Source organism: Macrobrachium rosenbergii, chromosome 42, assembly GCF_040412425.1.
Source record: "Macrobrachium rosenbergii isolate ZJJX-2024 chromosome 42, ASM4041242v1, whole genome shotgun sequence".
NCBI classification, from domain to species: Eukaryota; Metazoa; Arthropoda; class Malacostraca; order Decapoda; family Palaemonidae; genus Macrobrachium; species Macrobrachium rosenbergii.
In genome coordinates this window covers 58,436,749-58,452,555 of record NC_089782.1, presented here as the reverse complement: position 1 = coordinate 58,452,555, position 15,807 = coordinate 58,436,749, and the positions used below count along the sequence as shown (strand labels likewise).

Sequence of the window (15,807 nt, the reverse complement as noted above, 5' to 3'; positions counted from 1 at the left end):
CCTCCGGGTGACAGTAGGGGAGGCATGACGCAGCCACCCACCCCATGCAAACCGGTTTGTCCGCTGCGGGTGGGGCGGGGTAGGTAGGAGATTGGGGAGGTAGGGGAGACAGCAGGGCCGGGTTCCGGCGTGCGAAGCGTAATAGTAATTCGATAAAACTAACAAAAACTACAATACTGCATGTTATGGAAAGAAAAATGTAAAAAATAAATAAATAATGTATTTGACAACTAACACATTAGTAAAGAGACAATAATTGATATTAAAATCATCCACTTCCACGAGCGTCGAATGAATGAAAATAAACATTGAAATGAATGGAGCACTAATTGGAGAGCAAACGAAGAATGGATAATACTCCTCAGAAGCATCTTCACAATTCAGGAATACAAAAAACAGTACATCCATTCTCTTCCGCTAATAGCAGTATTACGTCAAAGTTCATGAACACACATCGCATGAAACTGATACGAACAACCTTATAAAAGGCGAAATAATTTTTGGCAAATCATTAGAGCCTTTTTGTCTCATTTGCCTGAGCTTTTCATTTCGTTATCTCGAAATCGTAGCTAACATCAGATATTCCTTAAGAGCCAAAATCTTTGATACCGAATGCACCATGAACGCATAACACTGCACATCGGAAGAAATTCAAATAAGAGAAAGTTAATACGCACAGAATGAGGAAGCTTGGTGAAAGCGACCATTTTAGAAGTCACTTAATTAAGTATATAGTAGTGTATATATATATTAGCTTGGTGCTATTTCGTCACTAGAACGTTGCAAGAACTTTAGATGTGACCAGTAAATGAGAGAGAGAGAGAGAGAGAGAGAGAGAGAGGGAGAGAGAGAGAGAGAGAATAATTTTTTCCAGATGGGATGTTGAATCTGTCGTGATATTTCCAATAAAAAAAATAGATGATGGCGTATGTTGGTTTTTTTCTTTTTTAAACCCGATAGTACCCAGTGAAATCAAGAACAAGGAAAGGATAGCCTAAGTCAAAATTTTTTCTTTGGTGCAATGATGGCCGAAGGAAGGCTCAGTAATTTAGAGTTTCCAGTCTTTTCTCCCTATTTCCTATTTGCATCTATCAAAGTAGGCCTTCCGTCTGCCTTTACTCTCTTTCGCATACTTTCATGTGCATGAGTTTTTAAATTTTCATTCAACTTATTCAGTATCAATGAATTCTTTTTATTTTACCGTTCAGTCATTCACAGTTTTACAGAATTATTTTTATATTTCTCCATTTATCTTTTTCTTTCCTAGATAGTACGCAAAAGTCTTCTTTATTTCAACTTGGATTTTCGTTCCCTTTTATCTATTTATGTCCTCTCGTCGTTTATGTTTAAATCACTTTTGTTTGCACATCTATTTGTTTGCAAAAGCCATTTCCCATTCGAGGGTTTTCTGTTTCCACGTCTCTTTTTCATCTTATATTTTTTACATTTAATTTATCTACACCCTCTTTTCATCTTTTTGCTTTTATCATTTCAGTTTTACTCTTACGACAGCATTTATTCGGTATTCTATGACGGAGTCACATTTACACTTACACACTCACACATACACACACACACACACACACACACACACACACTGTCGCTCTCGATCTTCCCATTCTCTCTCCTCTCTTCTCTCTTGGGCAATTCTTTCTTTCTCTCGCTCTTGGCTTTCTAACTCTTCTCTTTTCTCTTGGGCAATTCTTTCTCTCTCTCTCTCTCTTCACGTTCCTTCTCCTCCGCCTCTTGGGCAATTCTTTCTCTCTCTCTCTCCGTCCTTTCTTTCTCTCTTTCCGCCTTGGCATCGTCCACTCACTCTTGAACCCAGTCTCTCAGAACTTGCCCTGATAGTCCCATGTCCTTTCCAGCGGACATGTAGAATTTGAAGTCCTCATTTTGTTGGGCTCTGGTATTAGCCATCTTGAAATAAGGATTATATGGACTGGATTCTCTAGCGAATCAAATACGTCTGAAAAGACTCAATTGCAGGAATCTGAAACACTCAATTGTTCAGACTGCAGGAGAATGGATCTGTCTGAATAAGACAATTGATCAGTAAGTCTGAGGAGACCTTGTTAAAGTTTAATATGTCTGAGTAAGATGTGGCTGTTTATGGCAAACGAATTGTAATATGCGTCTCGGAAGACGTAGCTGGATTTTATGTCACGCTTTACTTGGCCAGCTGTAGCGTGAAATTAAGGAGTTGTTCTAACGAACTAGAATGATCAGTCCCGTAAGGGCTTAGATGTGTGTGAAAGACTAATATAATGTCTCAAAAGGACTTGATTTTGGGTTTCCCGCAGGAATTAGGAATTATTGCCTCTTGCGACGTAGAATTTTCTTAAGAGTCTCTTAGGACTTGGAATTTGGTTGAGAAATTCTCGCCTCGGGCAACGTAGAATTTTATTAGGAGTCTCTTAGGACTTGGAATTTGGTTGAGAAATTCTCGTCTCTTGCGTCGTAGAATTTTATTTGGTTTGCCCGTAGGACTTGGAAATACATTTCGTCCCTTAGGACTTAGAAATTACTAACGGGATAAAACCCTAAAAAAATTTTTTGCTGAGAAATGAATGAAAAAAAAGGCGGCACACGCGGGCAAGGGAGGGGTGCTAAAAAGGTCGTCTGGCTTTCACCGGAGTTATTTTGAGATTTTGTGTGAATGAACCCGTCTATTTATGGACCGTCTGGGACTTTGGGGAATTTCCCGGTCATCTGAGAGGATAACAGTAAAAATGACCTAGTAATTTCCCCTAGAAGCAGAGTTCAAATTTCGCTTTCCTAACACCTAATTCGAGTTTTAACTAAACTGAGAGAAGTATTTTCAGCAATGCAAGCTGATCTCATCTTGTCCCGTGTGGGAATTTATTCACGCCTAAATAATTCGCTAATCTAAAATGCGAAGTAAAATTTAACACAGGAATTTCGCACTATTCACTCGAAGCAAAGAATATGGCAAAGATTTTAACACAGAGGAATTTCAAAACTATTCCTCGAAGCAAAGAATATGGCAAAGATTTTAACACAGAGGAATTTCGCACTATTTCTCGAAGCAGAAAATGGTTAGCACTGGTTATTTCCTAACTACCTATCCTGAGAGGCTTGCATTAATGAATCTAATACGGCAGTTCTCTTCTCTCAGTGAATACATGCGTCCCTATTTCTAATTCCTAGGAACAGTCACGATTGTAAAATAATTTTGCTAAGATAAACACATTACTTATGTGGAACTCTCTTGGTCTGTGCTCTTGGAAACAGGTTCGGAATTTGTCTCGCACCCAGCTTAACTTTGCTAATTGCTGATTTCGCAAGTTGCAAATGCAATGAAGCAACACTAGAGGGAAATGCGACTGAAAAACGAGATCTATGGCCAGGTCGCCATTTTTACGTATTTCCCTGGGTTTATGGTATTTTACAGGCCGGCAATGGAACTTTATTTAATTGGCCTTGGAGTTCTGACTTGCATAAAGGGAAATTGTAAAAAAAAAATAAGAAAAAGGGGAGAATTTAGGGGCTGAAGGCTCTACTTCATAAGGAAATGTTACTTTAATTATATTTACAAAAGCAACCATTTGAAGGGAAAATGGATAAGCAAATTGATAAAGGCTTGCAACGCCTGAAGATCCTTCTATTGGAGTCTTGATTAAAGGCAAGGCACAGGCCGAGATGAGTCCACTGCGAATGGGTCCCTCTGCAAGAGAGATTTACACATTACACGCCAGTAAAGGAACAATTTAAAACAGAATAAGTCTCGAGTTTGCACTGAGGGTGCCAATGACTCGAGGAATGAATGACCACTTTACACTCGAGCACAGGACATTGGGAATGGTACTGGATAAACTGGGACAAGGACAGAAGTGAAATGCTGGTACTCCAAGCTTTCTAAAGGGCAAACTTTCGTGGCCGAAAAGTCTTTACTCACACGTTACCTTAGAGGAAGCGGGTCTGGCGAAGAGGGACGAGGGATGATCACACGTATGGCAGTGCCCTCGAGGATGACTAGAGTCTGGAGTCGGATGGGGAGAGGGTGAGCTCTCAGCAAAGTTACCACTCGCCCGTGTGTATGGCTGTCTCTCAAGGACTCTTACCGCATGTCTTCTGCCCCAACAACTAACTAACTCTCCTTAACTGCTTCTCTTCCTTTTAAGGCACACGGCCAGGGGTAGGGGCTGTGTGCAAGCATGAGTCACTTGCCAGGTGGGCAGCGATTCCGTTGCCCTGGCGGGTTTCCTGCGGAGGTAAGACAATTGAAGCAGCTTAATTTGCCTTTAGAAAGTCCATTTAAGAAGATTAGTTGGGCTAATCTTCTTAAGGGAGTGGCAAAAAATATCCTCCTGGCCCTGTTATCTGTGTCATCTCAATATCTGTTCCAGGTAAAAAAGGTACAGATCGGAATGTTGATAATACGATCGGCCATGCGGTTCTCAGTAAACAAAAGTGGTAAATTAGATTGGGGGGCGCATTGTGCGAGACATCTGGGTTATTATAATAATAATAATAATAATAATATAAATATATATATATATATATATATATATATATATATATATATATATATATATATATATATATATATATATATATATATGACTTGGAAATTCCATACAGCTTACTTTATTTAATATTTTTCATTTAGAAAACAGACATGCATCGTGGATGATGTAGAATTCATAACAAGAACCTAGGTTTAGCCCAAAGATTGGATTATACAGACTTCCAAATGCAAGATCTTTTGGAAACATCTCGAATATATACCATTGTATGGCATGTCAAATAAAAATCTGATGATTAGTAACAACTGTAATTCGAATGACTAGTTGTTGTAATGTGTTATTTATGAATTCTAGAACGTGAAAAAGAAAGTTTCATATACAACAAATAAACTTCCATCCAGGAAACAATGCATGTGTGTCGGTCCTAAGAGAATGTTATTTTCCAAATGTCGCCACGCTGATAATCCTATAGCCAAGGGAAAAATTGCTGTTATCATCATGGCTGGAAAGAGCAGACGTATAAATAAGTGACATATTATATGGGTTAAACTATAAGGAATAAGATACAGAAACTGATAAAAAAAAAGCAAGCGTAGCCCTCCAGCGCTCAAAAGATAGCGCAGCCGGGATAGTAGTTGCCATGTTGTGCTTTATACTTTTTTGCTGACAGTCTGGGTAAAGTAAATTTTTCCTGGCTGCACTCTTAGCCGACAGTGGGGGCACCAAAGCTGCTTGCCATAGAAAACAGTTATTGGGTTAAGGTGCTAGCTCCCCCGGAGTGGATTACTCCCTAATGTCTACTTCCTCCCTATGCCTACTTCGAAAACATTACCCTAAAGGGCGGGGGGGGGGAGAGGGAAATCTGGGTGTGTTCTGGTAGCAGGGGGGTTGAAAAAGGGAGACCTATTGTCTACCATGCCCAGGCATTTCCTGTAGGCTACGTAGGCATGCGTCCTCGGTCCATATAAGTGGAAAACACTGGGTTCCGCCATATTGGCAACAACTATAAGCTAGCTGAAATGATGATTTTTCCTTAGAAGGTAGCTAGATAGCAGCTAAATAGGAGGGAGCAATGTAAATCCTTGACAATATATATATATATATATATATATATATATATATATATATATATATATATATATATATATATATATATATTAGTTATATAGTTATATAAACGAGTATATACATACATGTATGCATATGGCGTTTTGCCAATTTAAGAAATCTCATCCACCACAATAGCAAAATAAAGAAATTAGAGTAAATTTGTTTTTAAATTGCGTTATTCGGTTGTATATCTCAGTGGTGTGGAATGCTGCTTCGTCAGCTACATTCTGAAGACTGTCTGTCCCTTGGCTTTTGTTGACTGTTTCCTGGCTTACCTGTATATTGCTTCTATTTAACTTCCAAATCATTTACCTAATCGCTTCTGCTCCAATATTGACAAATAGTGTTTATATTTGATTCTGTGCAATTCAGTGTTATTCCCCATTTTAGTTTTCCGTAAAAGAAAACTATTATGCCGGCTTTGTCCGTCCACACTTTATTCTGTCCACACTTTTCCCTGTCCGCCCTCAATTCTTGAGTATTACTGAGGCTAGAGGGTTGCAAATTGGTATGTTGATCATCCACCCTCCAATCATCAAGCATACCAAATTGCAGCCCTCTAGCCTCAGTAGTTTTTATTTTATTCAAGATTACAGTTAGCCACAATCGTGCTTCTGGCAATGATATAGAGAGGCCACCACCGGGCCGTAGTTAAAATTTCAACGGCCGTGGCTCATACAGCATTATACCGAGACCGGCAAAAGATAGATCTATTTTCGGTGGCCTTTTCTTTACGCTATCCTTACTCGCTTTACGTAGCGGATAATAAATAGTACTCAGAGAGAGAGAGAGAGAGAGAGAGAGAGAGAGAGAGAGAGAGAGAGAGAGAGAGAGAGAGGTGGACATTGTCAAGGTAGTGATGTGGAAGTGGATAACTCTTTCGTAAAAATGATCAATTTCATTAATTGAGCAGCCTTTTGGGTACATGCCCTTCCTCTGCAATGACAAGCCCCAAGCCAAGTTGTTTACTGGCATGTTTTTTGATAATAGGCCTTCAGTTAACTGCACCCGCCTCTTTTGCTAGCAAATCACAATGAACGATGTTTTAATTTTCTAGAGTCTGCCCATAAAAAGAATGCAATTAGCACGCAATGAAGCAGTTCGCAAATGTTCTACATTTTTCTTTTTTGCTTGTCTGTGTCAGGTGTTAGGTTGTAAAGTCCACAACCAAGTTTATTTTTTAAAAAAACAATCATGGGCAACGTCCGACACCTACTGTGTGTTTGGCGCTTGGAAAATATGCCAGGTTCGCTCGCTCTCATAGCGCCCCCAACCTCCCCCACCACCACCCCCAACCCTCCGCATAAATTCAAGAGGCAATAGAATTCGAACATTTGATTTCAATACGAAGATAGTCATATTTTCCAAACCTATAATACTGCAACAAAACGATGCACACCAATTACAAGAGTAACAATAAGTACCTACTGTATGTCTTTGAGCCAGATGAGATCCTGAAATGTGAAATGATAGCTGCCAGTTATTGCTGGCATACATACATACATTCACTGCATTCAATTTTGATTCCTAAAGAGCTTCACATACTTGTGTTTGCCGATCTAATGAAAAAATATAATTCACACCAACATTCCATGTTCATCGTTATTAAAAAAGGAAATGATTATTGGCTGCAAGCAATTAAAATGAGTTATCTTGATTTACTGTGCGTGCGTGTGCGTTTATGTACATACATACATACATACATATTATATGTATATGTGTGTGTGTGGGTGTGTGTCTGTATATACACCCAAACAGAAATTTAATCCGGATATTTGTTTATCTAAATGCAGACAGTAATCATTTCCTTTTTTTTATAGCGATGAACATAGTACGTCGGACTGAATTATTTATTTATATATACCATTTATATGTATGTATGTATGTATGTATGTATGTATGTATGTATGTATGTATGTATGTACATATATATATATATATATATATATATATATATATATATATATATATATATATATATATATATATATGTGTGTGTGTGTGTGTGTGTGTGTATATATATACACGTAGTTGTTTGTGTATGTAGAGTATGTATATACCACAGAGAGGGGTAAAAGTGCAAAGTGCAGAATATTTTTTTCCACAAGAATAAGTCTGTGAACCCCTGAGGAAAGACCTGTCTGTCATTATGCAATATTTCGACTCCTTCATTTCATGACTAGAGGCACTCAACAGCAGAGAATTTACAAAATGCTTCGATGAACTCGGTTTCTGGTTGAACCATCATCCATTGTTTAAACTGAATGAAATACAGGGAAGACATGGCGTTATCTATAAAATGTCTCATTAGGCAAAAGTTCTGAAGTATTAGGTTGGGGTAAAATTTCTCACCGTGAAGCTTGGCATCATCGCGGATAGGTCATCCTTCACTCGATGACACTAACAAGGTAGGGGTGAATTTAGGTCGACATAACCTGTTTTAATTATTTGTATTTAAGCTGTTAATACTATCAAACCTGTCTCTGTACTCCTAAAGAAGTTATCATAGAAAAGGACATTGGAAAGTGTGTACACGAGATACACTGGAAACATCCAAGAGGCTTTAACAAGTTTTAAAACGTTGCATCACAAACGAATTTGGGTTATATCGCCACCTGCTCTACGTCAAAACTTGTTAGTGTTGCTACGTATCTAAAAATCATAATGGGTCCGATTGAAGTGTAAAGCCTGTTGCCTCGTCTCGATGCATCTCCCAGTTGGAAATCAGACATTCCCAAAAATGAAGGATCCAAACAAACATGGACAAAAGAGCAGGGGTCCAGAATTAATATAAATTTGACTTTCAAGAATATATTACACTGCAAAGCTGACAGAAGGCAGATATCTAAGGCTCTCACTAAGAAGACTGCCCTAAAGAAAATTACACACGTACACACATACACACACAAGCGCAAAACCAGTTAAAAAAAAAAAAGGATATTGAGAGCATTCTACAATTCTCACAAGTTGATCCTTTATCCATAACTGGATCTCGGGTAAGAAATGAACAAGGCTCCAACTTTGTAGGTGTAAAGGATTTTACTGGCGACATTTGGAAAAAAAATGAGAATGAAATCGACCAATATTCTGGCGAATACGACTCAATATGATTATAGTTACTTTTTGTTTCACGCTTGAATGTGGTCTAAATGTGGCCGTAATAAAACTTTTCCATGAAGTTATTTTAAGGAAAGAATCATTAAAAAATCAAGGACTTTCCATTGCAATCAAAAGGAAATGTTCTTTTATTTTTACTTTTCCGTCCATTTATATTGCACTGTTTTCTATACTGAGCTACAATAAAACTTTTCATCGCTTTAACTTTAATTTTAAATTCCTTTTTACACGCGGCCTAATGCACTTCTGGGAACGCACTTTTGTCCAAAACTGGTAAAAGGAAGGTACATTTTGAAACAACGATTACGTTTGGAGGTTTTTTAAACATATGTAAATAAATCATATGATGAATTTTAGAGAAGATATAGAATGTGTTTGTGTACATTTATAGAGTGACAAATATACGTACATCTACACATATAAGTATACGTACATATATCATACATGCTTAAATATGTGTATATGTACACATATATCACACACACGTAAATATATATATATATATATATATATATATATATATATATATATATATATATATATATATATATATATATATATATATATATATATATATATATATATATATATATATATATATATATATATATATATATATATATATATATATATATATATATATATATATATATATATATATATATATATAACTATATATATATATATATATATATATATATATATATATATATATATATATATAACTATATATATATAACTATATATATATATATATATATATATATATATATATAACTATATATATATATATATATATATATATATATATATATATATATATATATATAACTATATATATATAACTATATATATATATATATATATATATATATATATATATATATATATATATATATAACTATATATATATATATATATATATATATATATATATATATATATATATATATATACATACATAGATACGAGACCAGAACAAATCTTCATTGACTCTCATAAATACCCAGAACGGTCTTTTGAGATTAACAGTCAGCGATAAGGAAGTGAAGAGAATAAATATATCCACACTCCACAAACTTTTAGTTAGAAACCCTATCTTATCTCACCCCTCCACTGATAGAAAGTTTTTTACTTACCCTGTAACAAAGGAAAACCAAATATTAATACAGCACATTAATCTGACCAGTTGCCTGGTAGTAAAAGCATTATTTTTTAAATATTTTTCACTCACACGTATTGCAATGAGCACTCGATCACCTTCAGTTTCATATAGTTTTCAGTTTCCTCGTAAAAAATTCTGGAAGATTATAACCTCTATGCAAAAAAATAATATTAACCAAACGAAATATAATGTAGTACTTTCGAGCAATTAATCTATTAGAACTGATGGTTAAATGATGCAGTACACATCTTCCCCAAACATACATTTGTTCGTATGTATATAAACCCGGCCCCCGCACCCGCCCCCCACACACACACACTCCCAAAGAAACCACGCAAATAAATAAGTCGTATCTGCTATTTCTCTCGTCACTTTAACATAAACACAAATCCACCTCCGAGTCCATTCACAAAGGAACGCACCCCTGGATTCCAGCCCTCCCGGCAGAGGTTCATTCTGGAATTTCCCTTCAGAGACAAATCAACGCACTCACTCGTTATGTGAACGTTCCGCATAAAGGGTAAACTGAGGATTCGTGGAGAGAGAGAGAGAGAGAGAGAGAGAGAGAGAGAGAGAGAGAGAGAGAGAGAGGGGGTTATTACACAGGAATGGAGAGGCGCACCCGAAACGTGTAAGATCAAACCAAAAAGATGGAAAAACGTGTCAGTTAGACGCAAAGAGATATTACCGTGAACCGGAAAGGTCTGTAGCCTTGAAATTGCTGTTAATGAAACAGAAACAAGAAGGAGTAGGAAGTTGGACCTGAAATCAAATGAAATAATTTCAATCTCGTTTGCAAAATTCTTTTTCTCTCTCTCTCTCTCTCTCTCTCTCTCTCTCTCTCTCTCTCTCTCTCTCTCTCTCTCTCTCTCTCTCTCTCTGTGGACAAATATTGATCATATATTTACCCGATACAATGACAAAAGCAGGTCAGCTTAAAAATACATACCTTTATTTATGGTACCATAATATGTTCCCATAAAATAATGCTTGAAAAAGTGTCAAAAAAGTCGGTGCAGATTCTGTACCAGAAATTTTCTCTAGTCTAAAGTTAATCAAGCAAATGTATTTCATATTACTTTGTTGGGGGCAATAAACGAGAGAAAACTTGAACATATCTGTCTTTGTGAAATGTAGGCTACTACAGCTTCATTATTTCTCTTTCTATATCTAAGGATTCTGCCACACTTATTTCCGTACTTTACTAATATTTACTATGTATACATTACTTTTCTCTCAACCATTTATTTGTTATATATGGAGTTGCTACCCTCAGGAATCAGGTCTAAGAAAATTATGATATTTCTCCTATTTTGCCATAGAATTCTTACACTTGGTTTACTTATAAAGAGGGTATTTTCCTAAGGCAGCCATTACTGCCATTTTAAGATTTCAAGTGATGTACCTTTTATCTGTTTCTGTCAGCTACGTAACAGCTTCCATGATTTTAATCTAAGTGAATGTGACATGTGTTGGGATGCAGCATAATAGGGAAAATAATTCTACAGATATCCTAATCTGAAAATAATTTGAAGTGTAACTTATCTGGATAATATATTCGAAAAGCACATTAACATAAAAAAAAATTTGAACGCACCTACACGGGGATAAAATTGAACAACTTAGTGGGTAATATGAAGATGAATAACATTTCAATTATACAACTTAGAAAAATGCGCTACTCATACAAATTATGGTAGAGAAGAAAACGTTTCTGATCACAGAGTATTTTGAGACCAAAACGTAAATGAAGAAGAATGCACTCATTGTTTTCATTGGAAAGAAGCTGTTGCCACCAGAGTTAGAAGAGGATCTTTTAGGGGCTAGTTGAATGTCAGGTAGCAATTGCTCTTCTGGAATTCATTCTCTCTCTCTCTCTTAAATTTTGTCACCCGCTTCAAATTACCTTGACCTCATAATCCTTAAGTAACATATACCTTAGAATTGAAGGAAATTAATGTGCCATGTTAAAGTAGATTAATACTAATGTGTGTCGGGAATAAAGTAAAGTAAAGCATCTTTTCATATTGTGTTGGGAGAAAAGTAAAGTAAAGCATCTTTGATGACTTCTTGAATATCAACATGCACACATGAATGAAGGTGCGTATGTTTTCTTCTGTGGAGAGTTATTATAACTAACAAGAAGTCGCTGCGTAGCCGACCCTTTGTTTGCCCTTAGTTTACTAAGAGTAGAATTGTCGCTGCGTAGCCGACCCCAGTTGACCTAGATACCAACACACAGAAATTATCAACATTCCGATCTAAGCCCCTTCCTTTACCTGGGACAGACATTTAGATGGCATGGTTGAAAGAGGCTGAGTGTCACTTCCTTAAGCAGCTTAGCCCAACTAAGCTGCTTAAAACAACCATTCTAAAGGCAGATTGAGCTGGCTGAATTGTCTTTCCACAGGATACCTGGAGAGATCCAAGCAGATGGTCGGAACACCTGTAAAATGACACATCTTCAGCCCAGTCACCACATGGGCTCGACAGGAAGGTCATGGCAGTTAGCAGTCAGAAATGGGAGTTGGCAGTTAGCCGTACACGCGTGGGAGGATACTATGAGTTGCTGAGAGGCCCCCCTCCCAGCCCCTGTCCATACCAGACTTTAGACTTGAATCCAGTTCTACAGTCATCCTCGAACAGACTGTCCCTGTGATTAGTGTACGGTGCCATGCGTGTGATTGCCCCTCATCATCCTTCGCCAGAGACCAGCTTCCCCTAAGAGGGACCAATTTGCTGTGGACTCATCTCGGACCGTGCCTTGCCACCATTCAAGAGTCCAATAGGAAGATCTTCAGGCTTTGCAAGCCTCTTAATAATTCATTTAACCATTTTCTTTTGATTCTTTTCTTGTAAATATAATTACTTAATTTAACCAAAGTGTTTACATAACATTCCCTCATGAAGTAGAGCCCTAAGCCAGGGGTGTCAAACTCATTTTGGTTCAGGGGCCACATACAGTCCATCTGATCTCTAGTGGGCCGGACCAGTAAAATAATTGCAAAATAACCTTTGTTATCTCCAAATATATAGCTTTTTTCAGTAGGCTACTATGCTTTATCACTCAGCCTACAATGGATCTATATTAGCTTATTGCACATATATTCACAGAGAAGCCAATGGAAATAAAATATTTTCAATTTCATTAACAATTTTTTTTTTTTTTTTGAATGGATATCTTTTACATCTGACCATCTGAAGTTAACTCACCACACTAATCTCAAGAGGGAGCTATGAAGAAAGTTAGCATCCTGCCTTAAAAATGTAAATGTGCACATTTATGAAAAATAAAATACAATTAACAAACATAAAAGTTATAGCAGAGCAAGAACAATAAGATTAGACTACATCAGATCAAACAGTTTTGTAGGCTAGGCCTACTGAAGGTGAGAATGAAACCAGAATAATCTTATTTTCAAAGAACTGTATTTTCATACTCCAAACATTTGTGAATATTAGTAATTAGGCCCAGGCCTCCATGCTAATTAACATCCCATCCCACTCTCTCTCACCAAAATCTATCGGCTGCTACTAGCTCCTGACACTTGGCATCTTTTAGCATTCACAAGTACATCAATATCAGGTTTTAAATCCTGAGTAGCAACACATTTCACAATGTCATTCAAGTGTCCATTTGTTAACCTTGAGTGGTGCTTTGTTTTTATTGAGGTTCATTACAGAGAACGCCTTTTCACACAGATAGGTAGTCCCAAACATGGATAAAATCTTTGCAGCCAGGGATGTTAATTTAGGGTACCCTGGCAAGAGATATTGATAAAACGTATCCAAGCCCACTGACGCAAATTTCTGCTTCATATTGGAATCACATTGCAAGTCAATTACTTCGAGTTGGATATCAGCAGGCATATCAGAAGCCTTGACTGTAAATGGCGAGCGAAAAATGCAAATTCATTTTCAAGTTCACTAAAGATCTGAAACCTCCGCTCAAACTCTTGCAACAATCCTGTTATTTTGTCCTTGTATTGATCCAAATCAGCATTAAGACCAGTCACATGCATAGCTGTGAGACATGGAAAATGAGAGGTGTCACCGTTAGACAGCTGTGTCTCCCAAAGTGACAGTTTCAACTTGAATGATCGTATGTTTTCATAATACTGAGTGACAACTTTTTTGCGGCCCTGCAACATTTTGTTAAGATTATTGAGATGCTGTGTAATATCCACCATAAAGGCAAGATCCTGCACCCATTCTAGGCATTTAAGTTCCTTTACTGGGTTTGCCCTTTTTCTCCATGAACTGTCCAATGTCCTCTCTTAATTCAAAGAAGCGCTTGAGTATGACACCTCGGCTTAACCACCGTACTTCAGTGTGGTATGGTAGGCCAGCTGGAATGTCATTACCACTGAGAAAACAGTCAAAGTGACGGTGATTCAAACCTCGTGCTCTAATGAAATTTACAGTTTGCACAACCACACTCATAACATGGTCCATTTTTAGTGTTTTGCAGCACAACGCTTCCTGATGCAAAATACAATGAAATGTCCAAAAGTCTTGTCCTCCATCCGTGGCCTGCACTTTCTCTCTGAACTTTGTTGCAACACCTGCCTTTCCCCCCAACCATTGATGGGGCGCCATCTGTAGCCAAGCTGACAGCACGGGACCAGTCCACTCCGGCCTTGTCCAGCATTCTAATGAGAGAGCTGAAGATGTCATTTGCTGTTGTAGTGTCCTTCATAGGCACCAACTCGAGGAACTCCTCAGTGATGGTCAAAGTCTCATCAACACCACGAATAAATATGGCCAGTTGAGCAACATCTGTAACATCGGTGCTCTCATCAATTGCAACTGAAAATGCAATAAATGACTTGATTTTGTTATTCATTTGCCGGCCCAAGTCTCCTGAGAGATCTTCAACCCTATCTGCAACAGTGTTCCTTGATAGACTAATGTTGGCAAAGGCAGGTCTCTTTTCAGGGCACACAACTTCTGCAGCCTTCAGCATGCATGTTTTCACGAACTCACCATCAGAAAATGGCTTGGATGCTTGCACCAACTCGTTAGCCATAAGGTAGCTAGCTTTCACTGCTGCATCACTGACCTCACGGATGCGAGTAAATGCAGACTGCTGTTTTTTCAGACCACTTAATAATTCGTTTATCTTCTCTTTTCTTAGTTGTCCTTGCAAATGGTGATATTTTTCTTCATGATGAGTCTCATAGTGGCGCCGAATATTATATTCTTTGAGCACTGAAACTTGTTGATTACATACCAAGCACACTGGTTTTGTATTCACCTCTGTGAATAAATAATACTGAGTCCATTTTTCCTGGAAAACTCTGCACTCTGTGTCCACTTTTCTTCTTTTTGACAAAGACATTTTGGTAATGGGGGTGTCAGTCGAATTTCTCGGACCATGCAAGATATGATGCTTGGGTGAAAGAAGTGACTACCAGACTGCCCAAGTTATGTGCAGCAGCAGCAGTAACAGCTCCTGTTGGGGCAATCGTCGATAAACTCGTACGTGTATGGAACAGGGATCGCCGTACGGAAAAAGATCAGACTACACTCGAATCACAGAACGCAGTTCCGATTTTTTTTTTTTTTTAGAGAGAGATGTTGAGATTATGCTACATGGTACAGGCAGTATGATACATGGTACGTACAAAGACCCTCATTTATGATACATGTACCATAATTATGGTGCGCATGGCAACTCTGCCGCCAGCTCAAGGTGTCAGTGAGTGAAGCTATCTAGCGATGTGATTGGTGGAAACTAAGTTTTGATCTAAACTTGGCTGCAAAGCGCTAAAATGAATAAATAAATTGGTAAATAAATAAATAAATAAATAAAAAAACGAATTAAAAATATATAAGTAGATGAATGAATGAATAGATAAGTAGGTGAATAAATAAAAAAATAATAGAAAAAATTTGACAAATAAAATGACAAATAAATAAAAA

General features: G+C 37.3%; 1 protein-coding gene across 1 annotated transcript; it reads right to left on the bottom strand.

The window, feature by feature from the left end:
- Positions 1–3,911: 3,911 nt before the first annotated feature.
- LOC136827862 (general transcription factor II-I repeat domain-containing protein 2-like) lies at positions 3,912–15,223 on the bottom strand. Its single transcript, XM_067085322.1, has 2 exons — positions 14,452–15,223; positions 3,912–4,003 (listed from the first exon to the last, which is right to left on the bottom strand). Exons 1-2 carry the CDS (start codon positions 15,221–15,223, stop codon positions 3,912–3,914), a joined length of 864 nt encoding a protein of 287 aa, XP_066941423.1.
- Between the last annotated feature and the right edge of the window lie 584 nt (positions 15,224–15,807).